Here is a 23,300-nt window from a genome sequence, read left to right as displayed (position 1 = left end):
AACTAATGTGAATTCATTGTCTAAGACATCCAAATGGCCAACAGGTGCATAAAAAGATGCTGAACATCTCTAATCACCAGGGAATTGCAAATCAAAACCACGTTGAGATATGGCCTCACACCTGTGGGATGGATGTCATGGAGAAGAGATAACAAGCGCTGGCGAATGTGGAGAAAAGGGACCTTTGTGCGCGGTTGGTGGGAATGCAAATTGGTTCAGCCGCTATGGAAAACAGTAAGGAGGTTCCTCAAAACATTAAAAATGTGTCTACCATGTAATCCAGCAATGCCACTTCTGGGTATATTCCCAAAGGAAATGGAATCAGGATCTCACAGAGATACCTGCACACCCATGTTTACTCACATTATTCACAATAACCAAGGTGCCCCAAAGATGGATGAATGGATTAAAAAGATGTAACATATTACAATGAAGTATTATTAAGACATGAGAAAGGAGGACATCTGGCATTTGCGACTACATGGGTAGACCTTGAACACATCATGCTAAGTGAAATAAGTCAGAGAAAGACAAAGGCTGTCTGATGTCACTTTTGTGTGGAATCTAAAAAAGCCAAACTCGTAAAAACAGAGTAAAATGGTGGGTACCAGGGGCTGGGGGCAGGGGGCGAAGGAGGGATAGAGTAGATGAGATTTACGGGCACAAACTTACAACAAGTAGTTACCAGTTTAACGACATAAGCCCTAGAGATCTAATGCACAGTGTAGTGAATATCAACAGCAATTATGTATTCAAGCTTTGTAAGAGACTAGAACTTAATTATTCCACTCACCAAAAAGAATAATTATGTAACTTGATAGAAGTGCTAATTATGACTAGGGTGGCAATCATATCGCAATATATGAATGTATTAACTTTAAAATTATACAATGTTATATGTCAAATATATTTCAGTTTTTAAAAATTGTTTTGAGGGGGGAAAGAGTATTTTAAATGCCTACAGAGAAGAGCGAAAGACGAATTCTAGTTTTTCAGGACTTTTAATGACACAGGCAAGCTACAGACCCAAGCGCATCCTCATGCGTCTTTGTATCTTGAGGTGCTAATGGCAGAGCTCCAAGCCCTTCTAACCAGATTCTGGTTCCTAAAATATTATTCCTTTGAAACTGATAGCATTTAACTTTTGTTAGAATTCTTAAGAAAAAGAGACCACGAAGGTGCTCTCCCATTGCATACAGGAAAACAGCTTGTTATTATTGTTATTTTCTTTTTGTTTGCATGCAAAATATCAAAAGTTTTTTCCTGGTAAAGGACAGTCTACATTCTTAGCCTTGTAATGGCCCCTTACAGGTAGCTGGAAAGAACTGGAACATCTTCCCACGAAGCTACCAGGCTCTGTCTTGGACTGCCAACGTTCATTCAAAGAGGTTCTGGTCAGAATCCAACAGAACCCAATTTACTTTCTGAGTTCAGGTGGACACATCTGGGGCCGTGACTGCTTATGCAGCGACTGACCATTATGTGCTCAGCAGTAGCTCACAGACCCCCCTGAGCGTGACCACTGAGCACACAGGCCGGCTCGCCCAGTGGCCCAGCCCTGGGAGATGCTGCAGCTGGGCCCGGCCAGGAATGAACGCAGGTGCTCACCACACTGACCACTGTGCCCTGCGTGGTTCGCTTGATTATGAGTCTGAATTTGGTGCCCAAGTGCTGACTCATCTGCCAGTTTAAGAGAAGGTAACCGTGGCTGCAATGACTGGGAATCTGATGGAATCGATTGAGAATGTCTATAGATGGAAATCCCAAAAATCCTTAGTGCTTAGAGGCCAAAGATGGTCAGTGAATCATTGTCTCTGGCTGGTAGGTGATGTCTGTTCTAGTCACTAAGCCCAATACAAATGTTCTATATTGGAACCTGTTTCCATCTTCAAAGGAAAACCAGGGGGCCGTGGGCCAGTGACAGTCTCTTCCTCTCATCCCCAGTACCCTCTGCTCTGTGCTGCCAGCCTCCAGACAGGCTGTCCATGACCCAAAGGAGAAAGCAGGCATTGTACCCTCCCGCCCTTCCCTGCCTCCCCGCATCCAAGTACCAGCCACCTAACACTCTTAGTCCTGATCCCCCTCTTCTAACGCCAACCCGCTGACTACAATGAAAGCTGGAGCTGACTGGAGGCACTGCACCAACAATCCAAATTCTTCTTCCTCCTGTGTGCGTGGGCCACGAAGGGCGTGAACAGACGACAGCCAGGAGCTTTAAGTGTGTGACCCAGGACGCTTGTCCTGCATACAGCAACCTGCTCCCAACCTGACATCCGGCACCCCCCTCAGTCAACACAGATGGCAGGCCAATGGCAGCAGCCACAGAACTCACCTCCCAGGGGCTCAGGTCGCCCAGAGGGAACCAGTCGCAGGGCCTTGCAACACAGAGGAGCAGTCCTTCAACTCAAAACCATCTTCCTTTTTTTCAGTAGCGGGAGGTGGTCGGCAGTGGAGCAAGAGCACAAAAACTACTGCAGAGTCCAGCGCGTCTGCTGCTCCTGCCTTCCTTCAACTGCAAGAAATCGGCTGTGGGGATACTTAGGGGACTGCTGATGGGATCTGCATGTCATTTATCTTTTAAGAGCATCAAAAACACTTAGTTGGACTGTTTTCATTTTCAGATCCTCCCCCTCTATTCCTAGCTCAAGATTTCTGTTTACCCATGAAAGCAAACAGGAGATGTCTCCGGATCGTGTGCGCGAGGCCACACCCGGAGGCCAGGTGTGGGTGGGTTTTGTGTCCAGTGGATGGTGTTTCTAGATGAACATGTTTTCAAAAGTAACGTGACACGGGCTCCCTGCGCAGTGACTGCATTTGGTGACGCTCCCATAATCCTATCAGCGAACTCTATCTCAGAAATACGGGGCGCCCACCCCGGCAGGGCTGTGACCGGAACCACATGCCAGTCAGGGTGGCGTCAGCCTGTGACTGTTGAGCGGCAGAAGGGAGACACCGTGATGGGCGGCACATGGAGCCTGTGCTCCCCCGAGAGCCGAAAGCCGAGGGCCGAGGATCTATTATTTATCGTCTGTCTCACTGAGGTGGGCCTTCTGGGAGTGTGTGTGAGTTGGTGACCAGCTGTTACAAATTGTTTATCCCCAAACCATTTTACAAGTCAGAACAGAAGAATCTTTGAAACTGTGAGCAAACCAGTATTTGGAGAAGCTTCTTGGTGGTGTGTGACCAGCAGCCTTCGCTTGTTTTTCTTGCCCTTTGAGGGTCAGCGCTGTCTTTTTGGCCAATTTTCCCACTGACTTAACCACATAGTCATCATAAATCTAAGTGATTGTCTCATTTGTATGGAAGCCATGGGCCCTTACTGTGCTTTGGGAACATTTAGAAAACTCTTGCCAATTGATTTTCTTTTCTTTCTTTCATTTTTAATGTAAACACTTTTTACATATCTTTCAAATAAAAATCAATGTTATAAAAATTGCCCATTGATTTTCTAAGAATAATTCTAATGACACATTTTAAAACACTGCTTTAAAGAAATATAATTTTTTTTCTTTTTTTTTTCCCCACCCCCTCCCGTCCTCCAGAAGTATAATTTTTAAAAGGACTTTGTCCCTTCCCTAACTTTCTAGCTTAAGTTTGGCAACCACTGCCTAGAGCGAAGAGGAGCAGAATATTTTAGGAACGTTCTTTCTCCTTTACCTAAAGACTTACCCTTCTGATTTCCGGGTGGCGTGCGGGGCTGCAGAGGAGAGCGGCTCTCTCGACCGCCAGCATGGAGAGTTTGTACCGAGTCCCATTCTTGGTGCTGGAGTGCCCCAACCTGAAGCTGAAGAAGCCGCCCTGGGTGCACGTGCCCTCGGCCATGATGGTGTACGCTCTGGTGGTGGTGTCTTACTTCCTCATCACCGGAGGAATAATTTATGATGTTATTGTTGAACCTCCAAGTGTTTGCTCTATGACTGATGAACACGGGCATCAAAGACCAGTAGCCTTCTTGGCATACAGAGTAAATGGACAATATATTATGGAAGGACTTGCATCCAGCTTCCTGTTTACAATGGGAGCTTTAGGTTTCATAATCCTAGACCGATCCAATGCTCCAAACATTCCAAAACTCAACAGATTTCTTCTTCTATTCATTGGATTCGTCTGTGTCCTATTGAGTTTTTTCATGGCCAGAGTATTCATGAGAATGAAACTGCCGGGCTATCTGATGGGTTAGCGTGCCTTTTGAGAAGAAATCTGTGGATACTGGATTTGTTCCTGTTAATGAAGTTTTGAAGGTGGTACCAAGCCTCTGCTATGAAATATGGAAAAGAATGAAAAGCAGCAGAAAAGAAGCATCTAGTAGGAAACATGGAAACATATTAAAGCTCGGACTAGAATATCTTCTTGGTATCAAAGAGACTAGCTTATACAGTGTTTTTTCCTGCTGACCTACACTGACATACCCATGTTAAGTGGCATTTTCTTCTCGGTTTTTAATTTAAAGAAAATGTACTCCATTTCTACACCTGTAATATTGAATAGAGTAATTATTTTTTACAACCATCTTAACATTATTTTGGAGATGACATTTCTGACTCAGAAATGAATGTAAAATCAGGAAGCAAGATCCCATAAGCTGGGAACTCTGAACAGCTGAGCAGTTTTACCTGTGGTGCTTTGCCTTTAAACAGTGTGTGTACTAGCACATTATTTCAGATGTGTATGTAAGACTGTTTCCTGAACAATAAGGTGTATGAAAGGATCAGGGATAAAGAATTTTTCTAATTAAAAAAAAAAAAAAAGATTTACCCTTCTCTCCCCTGCCTTTCACCCCCAGGCGAAAGGAAGAGCATTGACTTAAAATTATAAAATAAGAAAAATATAAGGAATAAAACGTCAAACATATTATAGATGCCTGATCTATGCTCCTCAAGATGATTTTGAAAAAAGTCTATCCTTGCATTAGGAAGAAACAATCTAGGGGATGCCTTAAGGAATGCCTGTGGTCAGGGGGTGGCCAGTTGGAAAGCGTGGTGAGTAGAAGCAATGAAGTGAATTTATGGACCCTGACATGGTCGCGTGACTCAGTATTCCTAAAAGCTCCACTGTTCTCTGCAGCTCCCCCTCACCCCACCCCGGGCGTGCGAGCAAGTGCCTGGGGGAGGGCTGCACAGGCTTCTTGGAAGGAACCTGAGCTACCCCCTGAGCTAACCGGGAGGTGAGGCGCCTCTAAAGCACTTGCTTTGTTCTTTATGCCTCTGAGGTTGGGGTCCTACCCAAGTCCTGCTGATGAAAGAAAAATATTTTGGGAAGGGTCAGTGACATCCATCTGAGGTGGAGCCTACCACTAAGGCAGAAAGAATTCTAGATGATACAATTTTGATGTGTGTGATCTGCCTGTCAAAAGGTACCTCTGGGCACATTTGCAATCCCATAATTAAGACTGACAACAGCATCATAAAGCAGTGGGTATTTATTATCTTCAATCGCTTCTCGGCCTTTTGGCTAAGATCAAGTGTAGTATCTGTTCTTATCAGTTTAATATTATCTTCAGAGGAGGACATCCCGGACGCATCCTGTCCTAAAGGCACGCAGACTCTTAGAAGTGAGACACGTGGGGGAGTCATGAGCGCCTCACTTCCTTTCCAAGCAACCCGCCCTACTAAGTGATGTTTGGAATGACGGGGTAGGAACAGGTCTCGTTGTGCAACTTCTTTTCCACGTGACCCCACGTGAGTGGGAAGCCCTTGACTGCTGGTACCAGGCAGCCCCCAGACCTGCTGACAGCAGTGATAGTGTCCGCCTGCAGGAGAACACGGGCCGTTTCCCGGCCCAAGCCCTGAACCACTTGCTTCTGTTTTTCATCAGCTTCTTAAACCTCCTTCTTTGTTCCACAGGCCCTAAAGGGTTGCCATGCTCGCCTGCCTTTACCAACTCCGTCCCGGATTGAAGGTGGGGCGTCCGCATCCTGGAACCTTCTCAGTCGGGGATGTTAGTCACCCAGCGTAGGACAGAGTCCCTCACCTGCCAGGCCCCTACCCTCTCTGTTATCCCCTCACCCCAAGCACTTAGTCCTGTTTCCTAGCTAAGTCGTTTGTCTAGACAGCCACCACCAGGAAGTGACAGAGGCACACTTACGGGGAATATACAAACCCACGGTCATTTTTTTCTTAGTTTTTAAACTTTGTTACTGCTTTATGTTTTTCTGCTTATTGTAGAAGATGTGAAAAATAGAGAAAAGTGTAGCATCAGAATGCTTCAGTAGAATTCTTTCTAGTGTTTATTAAACGTTTTGCATAGCTGGGCTTGTAACATATAGTTTTGCAACATGCTTTCAAAAAATGTAATATCAAGAGCATTTCCCATGTTATTAATAACTTTGAAATAAGTACATGTTTTCATAGTTATATCCACTGCATAGCTGTACTGTAATTAATCATTTCCCTAAGACAGTTTTTGTTGACCTGAAAATGCTTTTCTTTCACTCTTTTTTTTTATTGTTTTATTGCTTAAAGTATTACAAAGAGTATTACACATTTCTCCTTTTTTCCCCGCCCTTAACAATCCCCCGGCCTCCCCTACCCCCCAGTGTCTTATGTCCATTGGTTATGCTTATATGTCACTCTTTTTTTTTTTAATATATTTTATTGATTTTTTACAGAGAAGAAGGGAGAGGGATAGAGAGTTAGAAACATCAATGAGAGAAATCGATCAGCTGCCTCCTGCACGCCCCCTACGGGGGATGTGCCCGCAACCAAGTTACATGCCCTTGACCGGAATCGAACCTGGGACCCTTCAGTCCGTAGGCTGACGCTCTATCCATTGAGCCAAACCGGTTCGGCTATATGTCACTCTTGTTTTTGAAATATATTTCCACTGGTTAAATAATCCAATGCTGACAGTCATTTTCTATGATATATCAAAGATATTCTCGCCCTAGCCGGTTTGGCTCGGAGGATAGAGTGTCGGCCTGTGGACTCAAGGGTCCCAGGTTCAATTCCAGTCAAGGGCATGTACCTTGGTTGTGGGCACATCCCCAGTAGGGAGTGTGCAGGAGGCAGCTGATCGATGTTTCTCTCTCATCGATGTTTCTAACTCTCTATCCCTCTCCTTTCCTCTCTGTAAAAATTTAATAAAATACATATTTTTTAAAAAAGATATTCTCCTCTGGTTTACATTTCGCAGTTGCAAAGTCACCTGTCAGCCTGACTGTTGTTCCACCGGGCAGTATATACTTTCTATATCCGCATACATCTTCAGCTAGACTCAATTATTAAGTATTTCTCTCTCTCTTGCTGAACCGTTTGAATGTAAGTTGCAGAATTCATGGTGCTTTCTGAAATATTTAAACATTTTTATATGTTCAGCTTGCCTTTCCTAAAAATAAAGACATTCTCCCATCGAAACATAATTCCGTGTTAGTAAAAAAAAAAACTAACTGATTTCATAATCTCATCTAATATACAGTCTATATTTAAACTTCCCCAAGTGTTTCTTAAAATGACTTTTATGGTTCCCCTCCTCTCTCTCTCCCTCTCTCTCTCTGACTCAGGACTCCATCAAGATTCATCTTTTTTGGTTTGTTTCTTTTCATGACAATAATGTTTACGAAGAGTGAGTCTGGGCTAGTTGTCACGTATTCTGTCTCAAATTCCGAATTTGTTTCAGAGTGTGCTTTTAAAAATATACACAAATGAAGATATTCCCACGCTTAAAATCTTCCATTGGCAACTAGAACATTTAGAAAAGAAAGCCCAAACACGTAACCCTGGCTTGCGAAGGCCTGGGGATTTGGGGTGACCTTACCGCGAATCCTCTCCTCTCCCTCACTTCACTTAAGGCCAGGTTCTCAGCCCCACTGAGCGTGTCCTCACAGGACTTTGCATTAGTCATGCCCTTTGCCTAATGTGCTCTCCCCTGAGCTTTGCTTGGAAGTTGGCTCCTTCTTATACTTCAAATCTCAGTGTGAACCCCATCCTCTCAGAGTGGTCTCTCCTACCTTGACCCTCAGTCACCCACCTTCACATCACCCTACCTTCACTTCTCCTCGTGATACCTCTCACAACCAGATATCTTTCTTGTTATTTTTCTTGAACTCCAGAAGAGCAGGGGCTGGGCTCTGTCTGGCTCATTGCTGTGTTCCCAGCACCCAGAACAGTTCCTGACACGTAGCCGACTCTAAATACTTGCTGGATATTGTAATGAATAAGCTGAAAGTTGAGGGCTGAAAAGAAGCCAGCCATTGAGAGAGGCCGGGGGGAAATATCTAGGCAGAGGGAGCTGCCAGGGAGGAGGCCCTGAGAGAAAGAACCCTGAGGCTCGGTCTGTTAGGGCCTGCGACCTCCTGTGTGTGGAGGGGACAGGGACATGCAGGAGCACAGAGGTGACCAGGACCAGGGGACAGAGTGCCCTGCGGGCCATGGGAGGGAACTGCGATTTTATTTTAAACCAAAGGTGAGGCCGCTACAGTTTTTCAAGTAGGAGATTGACATGATCTGATTTGCACCTTTAAAGACATCACTTAAAAGATAATTCAACTTGAGATGGAGATAACTAATATGAGTGATAGAAAGCCACATGCATTCGCGAGTCATGGTTTACTGGGACATGCTCAACCTGATAGCACTTCCTTCGTGGCTTTCGGATCAGCAGGCAGAGAAGAACTTATGAGTAAGAAGGAATCTTATCTGCCTTTGAGACAGCGCAGTCAGCTCATTCTGTGCCTGATATTTAAGTAGTTGTTGATAATAATAATAGGTACCCTTTATTGAGCAGCCACCCCACGGAAAGAAGATTTATTATTTGTGTTTTGCAGTTGAGGCTAAAGAGGAAAGGTGACGACTTGTTCATGGTCAGCCAGCCAGTAAATGGTAGCTTGATGCCAAAGCTGCTGTTTTAACCTATTTGCCATCAGGCGTTCCTAAAAAGAGAAATGGTGTTTGGATCGGTGGTTCTGACCATATTCAAAGAGACACTGAAACGGGTTTCTTTAACAGATCCTTAAGCAGTAGGAACATTTAAATGTCATTTCGGTGGAGAAATGTATGAGAAATAGATTCTTTGGCCGGAGAAACTGTAAGTCTTGGTATTTTTATGAAGGAGAACAAACAGACCTTTATTAAAAAAAATAACTTGCTCTGGAGAGGAAGTGCATGGGAGGAAGCTCTCCGTCCCGGCGTATTTGGAGCGTGGCGGCCTGTAACCCAGGACAGCTGCCGCCGGGGTCCCGGGAGCCGCGGAGTTTGCTTGTTCAGGACCCGGAGCGCCCCCAGCACTGAGCCGCCTGGTCCCCCCACGGCCCCGTCCCCGCACCGAGCCCCTGTCTTAACCCGCGGAGCCCGCCGGGTGCTCGCCCTCGGGCCTGGGCGAGCCTGGGGCCGGGGGCACTGGCGTGGGGCTCCCATCGTTTAGGGGTCTGGTCCGACCCGCTCTGAGCGCTTCCTGGGCGATGCTTGCCGCTCCGCCCACCCATCCGTGTTGGAAGAAGAAACAGGAAAGCAACTTGGCCTGTGGCCGCGGACAGGTCCCGGAGCGGGAAGGGCCCACTCCCCCGTTTCCCCTCTCCTCCTCTCCTGTCCCCTCTTCTCTCCCCAGTTCGGCTCCGACACGCCAGCCACGCCCCCGCCCGCCCCCGGCCTGCCATTGGCTGGTCCGAAAGACGCGGGGCGTTGTCGGTTTGAATGGGAGCGCCTGGCGCTCGGCGCTCGGCGCAGGCGCAGAGGGAGCGGGAGGGGCGGGCGGCGCTGCGAGACCCCCAGGCGGCGTGAGACCAGCGGGCGGCGAGGGGAGCCCTGGGAGCTCTGGCTCACGTGACCGGCCGGGGGCGGGGCCCGGGGCGGGGGGCGCGCGCCGGCCGGCGGAGCTGCCCTTGTCTGGCCTGGTTCCCGCGGCGCGGCGACCGGCCCGGGGGAGGGGACGCCACCCGTCAGTCGCCCGAGGCGTCCGCTGTTGCAGCGCCGCGTTCTCCGCGCTCTCCCGACTCGCCGGCCCGCGGGAGGTGAGTGGCGAGGGGCGTCTGAGGGCGCCCCGCGGAGGGAGGTGGCCCGGGGTGTGGGTGCGGGCGGCGGGTTCTGGGTCCGGGGCCCGGGGTCCGGGTCCGGGTCGGGACGACCGCCTTTGTTCGGGGCGGACCGCGGGGACCCCGGGACGACAGCCCGCTGCGGTCTTGGAGACTTTAAAGTGCGAGTAAAGCGTGACAGTTGCGCTCGCCGATGTTTTAAGATAAAAAGTGGAACGGGGTGCAGTGCGTTCTCGTCTAGTCCGAGTGTGAGCCCCGGGAATCGCACCGCGGCCGGTTGCCTTCACCTGTAGCCGGGCGGGGGCTCCGCCGGCGGGTGGGTTGTCAGACACCTGCGTCCCCCTTCATCGACGCCACCTGTCGATCCGCCTTGGCGATGGTAATCGCTGCGGAGTGTCGGTCAGCGCGGGCTGTCCTGGCGCGGCCACAGGTGCAGCCGCGTTTTCTTGTTCGATCCGTCTGACCAGGGTCGTTTGAAATCAGCGGGAGAAAACGCGTGAGGACAGACGTGCTGCCTCGGTGCGTAATTTCCCCCGCGGAGAGGCAGGCGGAGGGGGCCCCGGGCTGGAGGAGACGCCGGGAGTGGGGGTCAGCTCGCCCCGAGCCGAGCGCAAGCGGCCGCCGAGAGGAAGGGTTAGGCCGGTAACCGCCGGGGCGCTGCCCCCGATGCTGACGCCCAGGCCTGCTTGTCCCTCTGCGGGAAGCAGCGTGGGTTGATGGTTCAGAGTCGAGTCGGCAACACGCGGGGAAGGTCGCTGCTGGTGGCCCGTGTGTGGAGTGGGGGCCGGGGAGTGGGGACCCGAGTCCCACCTGCGCCTCCACACCCTCCCCGGGCCCCGGCGAGCTCTCCGGCCGTTCACACGCGGACGGGAGCGGATCCAAGTGCAAGTCCTGGGACACTGTGGTCGTGGCGGTTCCCCCTTCAGCGGTTCTCAACCTTCTGGCCCTTTAAATACAGTTCCTCTTGTTGTGACCCGACCATAAAATTATTTTCGTTGCTACTTCATAACTGTCATGTTGCTACTGTTATGAATCGTCATGTCAATATCTGATATGCAGGACGGTCTTAGGCGACCCCTGTGAAAGGGTCGTTCCACCGCCAAAGGGGTCGCGACCCACAGGTTGAGAACCGCTCCAAGCCCTCTTCGGCCAGACCTGCGGTTGTGTTTTCTTCTGTTATTTAATCAGCATTCGGTGCTGCACATGTTATATTGTTACATAAATCTCAGACTTGGTACCAGGCTAATGGCAGCAAAGATAGGATATAGCTTTTTTACAATGGCCTTGTTCTTAAACATAAAGCATTTCTAAGATTTACTGAAAAGATGAAATTTTGTAATTCTCAGGAATTTCAAAATCGAAAACCTGCCACAGATTTAGACTATTCTAAACCTAGTTTAATGGCCGTGTCCTTTTTAAATAACATTAATAGTAAGTAACAGTAACTATTCCGATTATTGCTACTGTACTCGATCGAGTACTTTTATTAAGTACCAGAGCCAGGCCCTGGGTTAGGTGCTTAACATATCCTGTCTCATCACAACACATGTTGCCTGAGTATCATTATGCCCAAACCTCCTTTGAGGGTCCAACCAGCTTAAGGCCTTGAGACGACTAAGTCACTGCTGGGATCGGACCAGGCCTGGCCCCGCACAGGCTGCATTGTCTCTGGATTCCATCTGAGGGACAGAGTCCCGTTTGATGCCTGCAAGTGCTGTGCTTTGTTGTGAACGGGGCAGACATCTTCTATCCTTTTTTTTTTTTTAGAACTGCTTTCTTTTTTTTTTCAATACCTTATACACCACATAAAATTTTCAGTATCCCTTTTAATCATTTTTATGTATGTGCTGCCAAAGCGAGCACTTAATCATCTTTATAAAAAGAGTAAAAAAAATATAAGTTTTTCCTGAGTTATTTACATGAATATGAATGCACTCTTTACTGTGGAGACGAAATATGTTAAAGTATTGTTTTCTCAATATTATAGGATTCTTTGCTGCTTTATAGTTCTTCCCAGGCAAGAAGTGAAAAAAAAAGTTTGTGGGATATCAATTATGTGTAAAGATTTTGCTTCTGGAGTTTTTGCAGTGTCTTTTTAATTATTTTTTGTTTTTATTGATTTCAGGGAAGAAGGGAGAGGGAGAGATATATAAACATCAATGATGAGAGAGAATCATTGATCGGCTGCCTCCTGCACGCCCCCTACTGGGGATCGAGCCAGCAAACCCAGGCATCAGTCTGCAGGCTGATGCTCTACCCACTGAGCCAAACCGGCTAGGGCTTTGCAATGTCTTTGCCTTTCTCCCTGCCCTGCCCTGTATGTTGCTGCCAGGTTATCGTCCTCACACAAATCCAGCTTTGCTATTCCTTTGCTGAAAAAATGATAAGGTTCCCCATTATGTAAATGCAAGGCCAAACATGTGTGTCAGCCACAGACATAGTCAGAGTCCCTCATAATTTGGTACCTTCTCTGACTTCTCTTGCCCTGTGCCTAACCCAAAGGGCTTGTCCTGGGACACATTCTGTGTTCCCTCCTCCTGGCTTTTTTGGAGCCATTTCCTCTATTTTCCTAATAAGGCCTGTCCTCCTTCAAGGTGCAGTACAGATTTTATTTCTTCCAAAAAGCGTTCCTTAGTCCTTTTTTACTCAGAATTAGTCTTCCCATATCACCTCATGATATTACTGAGTTGAATAGAATCATTTTTGCAGAGAAAGGTATAACTTTTGGGAGGAGAAGAGAGTTATATTTTCCTGTGAAAAATTCTAAATTCAAACTCTTTAGGGATCCCATTTAAGCACTTGGGATTTATTTCTGCTTAAAAATGTATTTGAAAGCAGTTTTGCTTTGTTCACGTCCTGTTAAGAGAACTGATTTATTGTCACTTATTAACTTAAGAACAATGCTCAGTTGAAAGGACCACTTTTCTACTTCACTGTTGAGTTGTTCACATATGCATTTAATAATTGATTTAAGCTGATGGCTGACCAGCATGGGTAGTAGTAAGTGGCCGTGGGCCACATGCTCTGGTGACTTGATAACCAATTTTTCTAAAGTTGTGTCCTCCCCATTGTTTACTAATAAGTGTTTCTCTTTTTCTGGTTCGGTCATGTCTTCATAAGACTTTTTAAAATTTTACTTCTTTGAACTTCTATTAATTGCCTCATGTTTGTCTGGTAATTTGTGTGGGCCCTAAAAAGATAAAAACAAAATAAATTTATATTTATAAACAAACAATTACATACAGTACATACAGATCAAAAAGGGTAGGGTTTTTTTTGTGTGTGTTTGTTGTTGTTTTTTTAGAAGTTGGGCTTAGTGTGAATGGCCAATGTTTGTGGATTGCAGACATTTTCTTGTGATCCCCTGTAACCTCAGAAGCCACTTGGGAAGCACTGGACATGTAATTGGCATTGATGAAAGCTTAGAGTGTCTTTTGTTAAAGTTGTCTTTGCGTCTTTTATAACCTTGATATTATAATACTTCTATGTATCCATAGACTTTTGGGTTTATAATAATTAACTAGAAATCTCTTTCCTGCCCAGCCTGCGTGGCTCAGTGGTTGAGTGTTGACCTATAACCCTCTGTTCTAGCTTTAGAATTGGTTGATCCACTGCTTTTACTAAGTGTTTGCCTTTGTCTGTGAGAATTTTCTTCTTTCCTATATATGTTTTAAAATATATTTTTATTGATTTCAAAAAGGAAGAGAGAGAGAAATACCAATGATGAGAGAGAATCATTTATTGGCTGCCTCCTGCACGCCCTCCACTGGGGATGGAGCCCACAACCCCAGCATGTGCCCTGGCTGGGAATCGAACCTCGGCCTCCAAGTTCACAGGATGACACTCAACCACTAAGCTATGCTGGCTGCGCTCCTATATTTTCTTATTCATATTTCTTATCTATTCTTAAAGAAGTTCCTTTAACATTTCTTGTAATACTGGTTTCGTGATGAACTAAACTAGTGATAAACTCCGTTAGCTTCTTATTGTCTGTGATCACAATTGGAAATCTTGTAAGCTCTCTGCTACTGCTTGCCTTTGCCTCTCACATCCCAATGGCACCGCGTCCCTTTTCTCCAGGTGCTCTGAGCCGACGACAGAACCAAGTACCAGCCGTTCTCGGACCTGACCTGACTTTCTTCCGACATAATTTCCCACCTCAGTCATATATTCTGATGTCAGAATATTTCTTGCCTTTAACTGGCTTCTTGTCGCCTCCACACTAAGACCACGTCTGAACTTTCTCCTTGTTGGACTTTGCTTACTACCCCGTGCTTTTTCCTGTGTCTTCTCACATTTCTCTGTGTAAACTTCCTGCTTTTACCTTCCTGCTCTGGATTTTGCACGGGCTGTTCCTTATACTTGTCATCTCGTTTCCACTCTATCTTTCAGATAAAATGTAACTAGAAATAGAAATTTGGGTTCTGCAACAGGCCATATTTTAGTTCATCTAAAAGTAAGTCTATTTATAGATACGTAAGTTGACAGAAATAACCAGTCTGCTAGGGTAGTTACTTGAGTTAATTCAGAAGTGGGTATTTGGGCATCCTACTTTATTTTATTTATTTATTTATTAAAAAATATTTTTATTGATTATTTACAGAGAGAGGTATAGAGAGTTAGAAACATCAATGAGAGAGAAACATAGATCAGCAGCCTCCTGCACACCCCCTACTGGGGATGTGCCTGCAACCAAGGTACATGCCCTTGACCAGAATCGAACCTGGGACCCTTCAGTCTGCAGGTGGATGCTCTATCCACTGAGCCAAACCAGTTAGGGCTTATTTATTTATTTTAAAATATATTTTTATTGAATTGAGAGAGGAGGGGAGAGGAGAGAGAAACATCAATGAGGAGGAGGAATCATTGATTGGCGGCCTCCTGCATGCCCCCTACTGGGGATCGAGCCCGCAACCCAAGCATATGCCCCTGACCAGAATCAAACCTGGGACCCTTCAGTCCACAAGCTGACCCTCTATCCACTGAGCCAAACCAGCCAGAGCCTGAGCATCCTACTTTATTACCCTACTAGAAGCCCGGTGCACGAAATTCGTGCACGGAGTGCGGGGTCTCAACCCAGCCTGCATCTTTTCCAATCTGGGACCCCTCAGGGGATGTCCGATTGCCTCTTTCGATCTGGGACCCCTGGCTCCGAACCGCTCTCCTGCCTGCCTGATTGCCCCCAACCTCTCTGCCTGCCTGCCTGATCGCCCCTAACTGCCTCTGCCTTGCCTGGTACCCGGGACCCAGGATTCCCTCCTCTGGCCAGTCTCAGGCACCTGGGACGTGGGTTTCCCTCCTTCTGGCCAGCTGCAGGCACCCAGGACCCGGGCCGACTTTTCCCGGGCCAGCCGCAGCCGCAGCCACAGGTGACCATGGGCAGGCGGCTTTGCCTGGGCTGCAGCTGCAGCTGCTAGCGCCCAGGACTGCGGGGCGGGCGACTTGTCCCTCTCTTGGGCTGCAGCCTGGCTGGTCCCCATTATTCTCTCACGAGCTCAATTGTGCCTGGCTGGTCCCCATTCTTCTCTCCCCAGTGTTGAGTGTCTGCGCCATTACCACCTGATGGTGTGAGGGAGTGACAACTATTTGCATATTAGCTCTTTATTATATAGGATTCTTACTATGATGTGCATTTGTTACTATAAGCTGTACCCTGAATTCTAATAGAGAAGAACTTCATTTTAAAATAGAGGGTGTCCCTAAAAATGTGTACACACTTGAATAATTATAAAATTCGTGTTTATTAACATACAGTTCATTTTCAAAATGTAAAAGAATCTATTGAAACAAATACTTTTTTTTTTGTCAATGCCTGTTTTTAAACTGGTAGCTGTTCTGGTCCAGGCACTGCTGATAACACAAAGCAATGGGATTGTAAACATCAAGAATCATTTTATTGAGTATTGATTCTTCAATTCATCAACTGTTCCTGGTTTTATACTGTAAACTTTATTTTTTTATGTATCCCCCATAAAAAATGTCCATGGGGCATTTTAGGATAAATTTCCTTTGTTTAAAGCTTAGTCTGGCTTTATTATTTCAAATCAGTTAAACCTGAAAAGGAGTGATAATTTGAGTTCTCAGCTGTTAAAGTGTGTATACATTTTTTGGGGGGGACACCCTGTATATTCTTGATTCTCAATATTTAGCCACACTCATTGAAAAAGAGTTCCTTTATCTGACTTGAAACATTACAACTGAAAGGGATTTGGAGAATTTGAGTATTGTATCTTAGAAGGAATTATTAGGATAAGTTTAAATGAATTTAAATGATCTCACCTAAAGGCAAGAAAAGTCAGTTATATTTTTTTGTCTGATGGGTGTTTCCAGTTTTTAGAAGTATGCACTTAAGTGAAAGAATCTAAACAAAAGTTACAGGCACTTGAGTTGAATCAGAAGTAGTTTAGATAAGTTGAAAGTATTACAAAAGACATAATGTAACTATCTACCGGCCAGCTGTCGGCAAACTATGGCCCGCAGGCTGGATCCGGCCCGTTTGAAATGAATAAAACTAAAAAAAAAAAAAAAAACCGTACCCTTTTATGTAATGATGTTTACTTTGAATTTATATTAGTTCACACAAACACTCCATCCATGCTTTTGTTCCGGCCCTCCGGTCCAGTTTAAGAACCCATTGTGGCCCTCGAGTCAAAAAGTTTGCTCACCCCTGGCTACCCCCTTCTCCCCCATCGCCTAGTTTGCAAATATGTCCTTGTCGTGGAGTAAAGCAGGCCTAGGACTTGTTTACGCAGGTTGTGTACCTTGGACAGTGCCCGGAAGTCCAGTTGGCTGTAGGACAGGAGTCGCCTTTTTGACTCCCTAGTCAGGTAATTACGTGTGAGGCAGTCAGAGTTATGCACTAGTTGATGTTTCTGTATGGTTCTGTCAGTTTCTAGGGTATGGAAAAGATTATTGCTTTCTCTTCATTTCTCCACAGTCAGACAAAAAGACGCTTTGAGCTAACCGTTTTGTTAGCAGCGAGGTTTTGGAGCATTGTTCTTTAAAACCTGGGAGATGCTATTAAGGATATATGTGTTCCTTACAAATTACAGGTTATTAAATCTTAATAGAGGTTGGAGGTTAAACTTGATGGTTTCTTAATATTCTTTCAAAACTCTAATTTCCATTCCATTTCCTGGTCGTGTCATTACATTTTCTTATCCGAATGAACCATTCATAATTTAATATCTGTTGCACATTTTATTAGTATTAAACTGGTAAACGGATAGATATAATAGCTGTAGCACTAAGATATAAAGTATGTGTTAAAGTATGACATGGATTTGTTAACTCCATGCAATGCAGAGGATGAATGAACACATTGTTACTAAATTGGTCAGAGAGTTCTTACAACACAAATCATTGAATCAAGAATTGCTTGTTTGTTCAATGAGTAATTTTAAGATAAGAACTGTTAATTATGGAGATTGTAATGTAAGAGTGATTTTTTTTTTGAGGATACTCTTCTTTTGAGTATAATTAAACCATATTATAAATTGTCCCAGTAAAATGGTGAATAGCATTCTTGTCTTCTTGCTTGTTTTATTTTTAAAATGGTTCTTTATGAAGTCTTTTTTCCTTTAATTTTTATTATTTTTATTTAAAATTCCCATCCCCTTACTCGATCCTCTTTGGTAACCACCACCATCATCATCTCTATGAGTCTGTTTTTGTTTTGCTTATTCATTTATTTATTTATTTTAGATTACACATATAAGTGAGATCATGTGGTATTTGTCTTTCTCTAGTTTATTTCACTTAGCACAATACCCTCTAGGTCCATCCCTGTTGTCCCAAATGGCAACATTTTATTGTTTTTAATGTCTGAATAATATTCCATTGTGGATATATACCACATCTTCTTTATCCATTCATTTATTGATGGATATCTAGGTTCCATATCTTGTCTATTACTAGTGATGCTGCAGGGCACGTAAGGGTATATATATATATACACACATATATATATACACACACACACACACACACACATACATACACATACATATACATACATACACACACATACATATATATTTAAATTAGTGTTTTTTCAGTCTGCAGGCTGACGCTCTATCCACTGAGCCAAACCGGTTAGGGTTTTAAATTAGTGTTTTTTATTTCTTCAGTTAAATACCTAGAAGTAGAATTGTTGGATCATATGGCAGTTCTATTTTTAGTGTTTTTTTTTAATTCATCTTTATTGTTGAAAGTATTACAGATATGCCCTTTTTTACCCATTGACCCCTCCACCTGCTCCGCCCTATTTTTAATTATTTTAGGAATCTCCATCCTGTTTTCCATATGGCTGCACCAGTTTACAATCCCATCAACAGTTTTCCATAGTGGCTCCATCAGTCTGCATTCCCACCAGCAGTGTGCGAGGGCTCCCTTTTCTCCACATCTCCGCCAACACTTGCTGTTTGTTGATTTATTGATGGTAGCCATTCTGACAGGTGTGAGGTGATATCTCATTGCGGTTTTAATTTGCATCTCTCTGCCCCAGCCAGTTTTCTCAGTGGTTAGAGGCGTCACCCGGCAGACTGAAGGGTCTTGGGTTTGATTCTGGTCAAGGGCACATACCTCGGTTGCAGGCTTGATCCCGAGCTCAATTGGGGTGTGTGTGAGAGACAACTAATCAATATGTCTCCCTCATATCAATGTTTCTCTCTGCCTGTCTTCCCCCTCCCTTCCACTCTCTAAAAATCGATGGAAAAAATATCCTTGGATGAGGATTAACAGTAACAAAAATTCTCTCTGATGATTAGTGATGTTGAGCATCTTTTCACATGCCTGTTGGCTTCTGTGTGTCCTCTCTGGAGAAATGTCTATTCTGTTCCTTTGCCCATTTTTAAATCGGGTTGTTTGGTTTTTCTGGTGGTTAAGTTGTATGAGGTTCCTTATCTTTTTGGATGTTAACCCCTTATTGGATGTGTCACTGGCAAATACCTACTCCCTTTCAGAAAGTTGTCCTCTTGTTTTGTTGATGGTTTCCTTTGCTGCGTAAGACCTTTTATTTTGATGCAGCCTCATTGCTCGAGGAGACATTTCCCCCCAAATATCACTCAGAATGATGTCACAGAGTTTACTGCCTCTATGTTTTCTTCTAGGAGTTTCAGGGTTGCGAGTCTTAATTTAAGTCTCTGATCTGTTTTGGGTTTATTCTTGTATATGGTGTAAGAAGCTGGTCCAGTTTTATTCTTTTGCATCGGTCTGGTTTTCCCAGCACCATTTATTGAAGAGACTGTCTTTCCCCGCTGTATATTCTTGCCTCCTTTGTCATAGATTAATTGAGCAGATAGCGTGGGTTTATTTCTGGGCTCTCTGTTCTGTCCCATTGCTCTCAGTGTCCGTTTTGATGCCAGTACCACCTGAGAGGGGAAAGAAATATGATGGATTAGGTTGACGTGCCAGGAGACTTCAAAGGCAGTGATATGTTCTGTGTCTTGGCCCGGGTGGTGGTATAGAAGTGTTCATTGGGTCATCCTACCATACACATAGTTCCTAACTTTCTTTGTACCTACTCAATAGTAATCAAAACATTTTAAAGGCCTTAATGAGTTCAAATACAATATACTTTGAGGGCAAATGAATACAAGTATAGCCTAAATGTCAGCACAAATATCTTCTTTGAAGAAAGAAATTTGCAGAGTTTAGAATCAATTTGTTCAAATACTAGTAATTATTGAATTTTCATTTTACTTGTTAATAGTGGTTTTTAAAAGCTTAAAATATCATACTTTTGTTTTTAGATAATATACATATTCTATACTTGTTTATAAAAGAAAATAGGACATAAAATTGTATTTCAAGCCAGTTTAAAATTGAACTTGAGAGTAGCTCTGAAATAAGCCTCATGTGCACCCTTACTGAGAGGCTCCTGGCAACAACAGTCAGGCTCGGCTCTCTTCTCTCTCTCTCTCTCTCTCTCTCTCTCTCTCTCTCTCTCTCTCTCTCTCTCTCTCCAAGAGGGCGACTGCGCCTTGTGCTGTGTGACTAGGCCCAGCTTGGGATCACTTCAGGTTACTCTCTGAAAACAGGACTTCAAGCAAAGCGTTTGTATTCCTTTTGCAGAAATGTTGCTGAAGTGCTGCTGAAAGGGCCAGAGATGCCAGGATTTGGGGCCCAGTGAACCTTAAGCTGCCTGACACTGACCTCCTTTCACTGTTAATAAAGAAGAAGCAGCAGCTTAGCATGCATTAACGCCAGTCCGTTCCTCTGCTAACCGGACACTTTGTGCAGCACGCCTACCTCGCACAGGACGATTGGCCCAGAGTCAGATAGCTTCCCATTGCGCGCAGCTTGTAGTATGCCTCGATGGAGGAGAGTTTGGTGAGCATGAGGGAAGACCATTCTTTTCATGTTCGTTACAGGTAAGAGCTGCTTTCTTCCTGGGTGGTTTTTCATCCTTATTTAAATATGTATTTAACTCTGATCATTTCAGATTTAACTTTGAAAATATTCAAAATATACCAGCCATAGTTAGTACCTCCTATAAACACCGTTTTCTTTTGTTGTGGTGGTTGTAAGCTTTTATTTCCTTTCTATAGGAAAATGGTGTAGAGACCAATTATATACTATATAGTTTGTTTTCTGTTGTTCTGTGGAAGAGTTTATCAATAGTTACTTTATATTTTTATTTTATTTTTAAAATTTTTTTTTGGTGCCGAAACCCGGGATACTTTATATTTTTATAACTCTTTCTATGATGCAAATATAAAATTGAAAAATATTTCTAAATCTTTGGCAGTAAAAGATGGATTTTGTAACGTGGTCAGCTGAATGACCTCATTTTGTGTTAAATTTTAAATGGTGATCGTTCTAAATGAGCTTTTTTAAAAATGGGAATTAACATTGAAATGTGTGGATACTTTTCTAAACATGATAAGCTAATAGCCAGTTTATATTTAGTGATAAAATATTAATGACATTTCTGTACATTTGGAAACAAAGCAAGAATATCTGCTTCATTATTACTTAACATTTATTCTGGAAGTTCTGGTCATTGCACTAAACTGTAAAATAAACACAAACATAAATATTAGAATGGAAGACATAATTTTTAGTAAGGTGATTAGATACCAATAACTTCTTTATCAAAACTGTTACAAGTTGACCAGCAAGTGTGTCTCAGTGTTTGAGCATCCACCCATGAACCAGGAGGTCACTGTTCGATTCCAGGTCAGGGCACATGCCCAGGTTGCAGGCTCGATCCCCAGGTGGAGACTTGCAGGAGGTGGCTGATCAATGATTCTCTCTGATGATTGATGTTCCTATCCCTCTCTCCCTTCCTCTTTCTGAAATCAGTGAAATTAAAAAAAAACCCAAAAACCAAAAACCCAAAAAACAGAAAAAGAAATGGTTACAAGTTAATGTTAAATAAATACGAGAACATTCAGCAATGGACATTCAAAATCTCTAAGGAGTGAAGGTCTCTGCTGTGTTAACACACGTTTAGGAGGCGGGGTGGGCTGTCCTGGGGCGGATGGCTCACGCTAGGGCGTGGGGCGAGGGAGTTTGTACAGGTAAGGGGAGGGCATCTTTACTAACAATAAAAAAGTTTCAAATAAGAGAAAACAGAAGGTATTCAACATGATTAAAATGTGCTTTTAATACAGGGATTGCCCTCATTCCACTTTTTGGGGCATAGTTCCAGAAACCTCCTCCCGCGCTGTATCCAGTGTGGAGACTTGCCAGTTTACCTCCTGTGTTGCTCAGATTCATGTACCCATCCAGACCCGCTCCCCTCGCCCCCACTGCTGTCGTAGTCCCCCTTCGTCCTTCCTCTAGACCCCCATTCTCATCCTCTTGGAGTCCATCCTTTAAATCCACAGAGCTAATCCCTAGCTGGCTCCTCGTCCCTGCAGGCAGAGCGAGCTTACATGGACCGCGGGTCTTCGTTGTCTGCCTCTGCCTGTCCCTGCACCCCGACTTCCAGGCCTCACCTTGCGCTCTGAGCTCTGTTCCCCGAGTGCGTGGTGCTGCGCCACGCCAACAGCTAAGAGCCGGCTCAGAGATCTCCTCCTGGAAACCGCTTCCCCTCTCTGTGCTCCCGTGCGTCTGTCAGCACCATGTGGCAACACGAAGGTGTCTGCTCACATAAACATGTCGGTGTCCTCCTCCCTGGCCACTCCTTGTTTGGCCACTCGCTCCCTTAGGGCAGCCATGCCTCGCGTGTCCTCCGGCTCAGTTCACTCGATGGAATGTCCATTGAACTTCACTGGACACAACCATCAGGTGGACCTAGTGAGATGCTTATCCGTCTTGCTAAAGGTTCCCAAGAGCAGTGTGCCCCTTCACTCTAATGAATAAAAGCACATCCTCGGGTGCGGGTTTTTTAAATGAAAAATAAGTAAATAAAATTGTTTTCTGAGAATAGTTTGTGGTGACGTGAAGTAGTGGGAAGAGCTGGATTCGGAGACAGATGGATTTCATTTCTCAGCTTTGCCTCTGTATGAGCCTGAGAAGGTCACTTACACTGTCTGACGGTTCCCCTCTGTAATAGCTCAGAGGGTTATTTTGAGAATTGAATTTGATATAATATGTAGTAAAATCACTTTTAAAACGAAGTTACAATCAGAATGTAAATCAAGATGATTTTGCACTGCTTTTCCCTTCTACAAAATAAACTAGATAACTAGATATATGTGGCAAATTAAATGGATGGAAATTGTGGGGCCAAGCCAGGACTGGCCATGGAAAATGAGGGTGCCCAGTGAGCACACACGGGGCGGAGCTGTGGTCTGGAGACGCGACAACCACAGAGACAGAGCACGCCTGACGCTGCAGAGCAGGCTGGCTTTGAGTCTCAAGTCCTGAGTCTGTCTTCTTAAATACTGTGTGAGCCCTTTGCACAGAGAGTCAGACTTGGACATAATCCGCATTAAATCTTCTAAAATGAGGCAGCACCAGTGATCTCACCTCTTTGCTTTCGTTGATGTACTATGAACTCAAGAAACCAAAATTAAGGAGGTAGAGAAAAAACCTAGCATGGAAGGAAAGTTAAAAATAATATTAAAACATTAAAATGGAAAAATGGAAATGTGAGGTTGTGCAGAAAATGAGGACTTATAGCTGTAGTGGTCAGTCAGCAAAAGTGAAAACATTTCCGATTATTTGTGGTTATTAGGCAGGGCGTGGGGAAGAACAAAGGAAACTGTGGGATGGGTTTCAGCGGGGAGTTTTCCTGGTTTGCCTTCTACTCTGGCTGTTTTCTTTGTTTTCAGCCCAACTGGTAAACAAAGGAAGTAATTCTATTCTCTCGCAGAGACCGAGAGGATATGAAATTACTTTCTCTGTTACTAGTTAATGATCTTCTAAAATATTTACAAACCAA

The 23,300-nt window shown here is 44.5% G+C and overlaps 2 protein-coding genes and 1 pseudogene across 17 annotated transcripts in view; all 3 read left to right on the top strand.

The window, feature by feature from the left end:
- LOC118673282 (oligosaccharyltransferase complex subunit OSTC-like) overlaps positions 1-4,347 on the top strand; it is a 32,144-nt gene extending 27,797 nt beyond the window's left edge. For 3 of the 9 annotated variants that reach the window (XM_036343889.1, XM_036343886.1, XM_036343888.1), the window contains one exon: positions 26-4,347. In XM_036343889.1, the coding sequence (XP_036199782.1) occupies positions 3,731-4,180 (450 nt within the window). In that variant the 5' untranslated portion in view covers positions 26-3,730 and the 3' untranslated portion in view covers positions 4,181-4,347. The remainder of the gene's footprint in view (positions 1-25) is intronic. The other 6 variants (XM_036343891.1, XM_036343890.1, XM_036343894.1 and 3 more) reach the window with 5 other exon arrangements.
- A 1,084-nt stretch (positions 4,348-5,431) lies between these two features.
- On the top strand, positions 5,432-5,526 carry LOC118673857 (annotated as a pseudogene).
- Positions 5,527-9,803: 4,277 nt separating this feature from the next.
- The window catches only part of GPSM2 (G protein signaling modulator 2), a 36,575-nt gene continuing 23,078 nt past the window's right edge, over positions 9,804-23,300 (top strand). For 5 of the 8 annotated variants that reach the window (XM_036343881.1, XM_036343875.1, XM_036343874.1 and 2 more), the window contains exons 1-2: positions 9,804-9,943; positions 20,039-20,337. In XM_036343881.1, the coding sequence (XP_036199774.1) occupies positions 20,282-20,337 (56 nt within the window). In that variant the 5' untranslated portion in view covers positions 9,804-9,943; positions 20,039-20,281. The remainder of the gene's footprint in view (positions 9,944-20,038; positions 20,338-23,300) is intronic. The other 3 variants (XM_036343879.1, XM_036343880.1, XM_036343878.1) reach the window with 3 other exon arrangements.

The sequence above is a fragment of the Myotis myotis genome, unplaced genomic scaffold (assembly GCF_014108235.1).
Source record: "Myotis myotis isolate mMyoMyo1 unplaced genomic scaffold, mMyoMyo1.p scaffold_m19_p_18, whole genome shotgun sequence".
NCBI classification, from domain to species: Eukaryota; Metazoa; Chordata; class Mammalia; order Chiroptera; family Vespertilionidae; genus Myotis; species Myotis myotis.
This window is presented reverse-complemented; position numbering and strand designations above follow the sequence as displayed.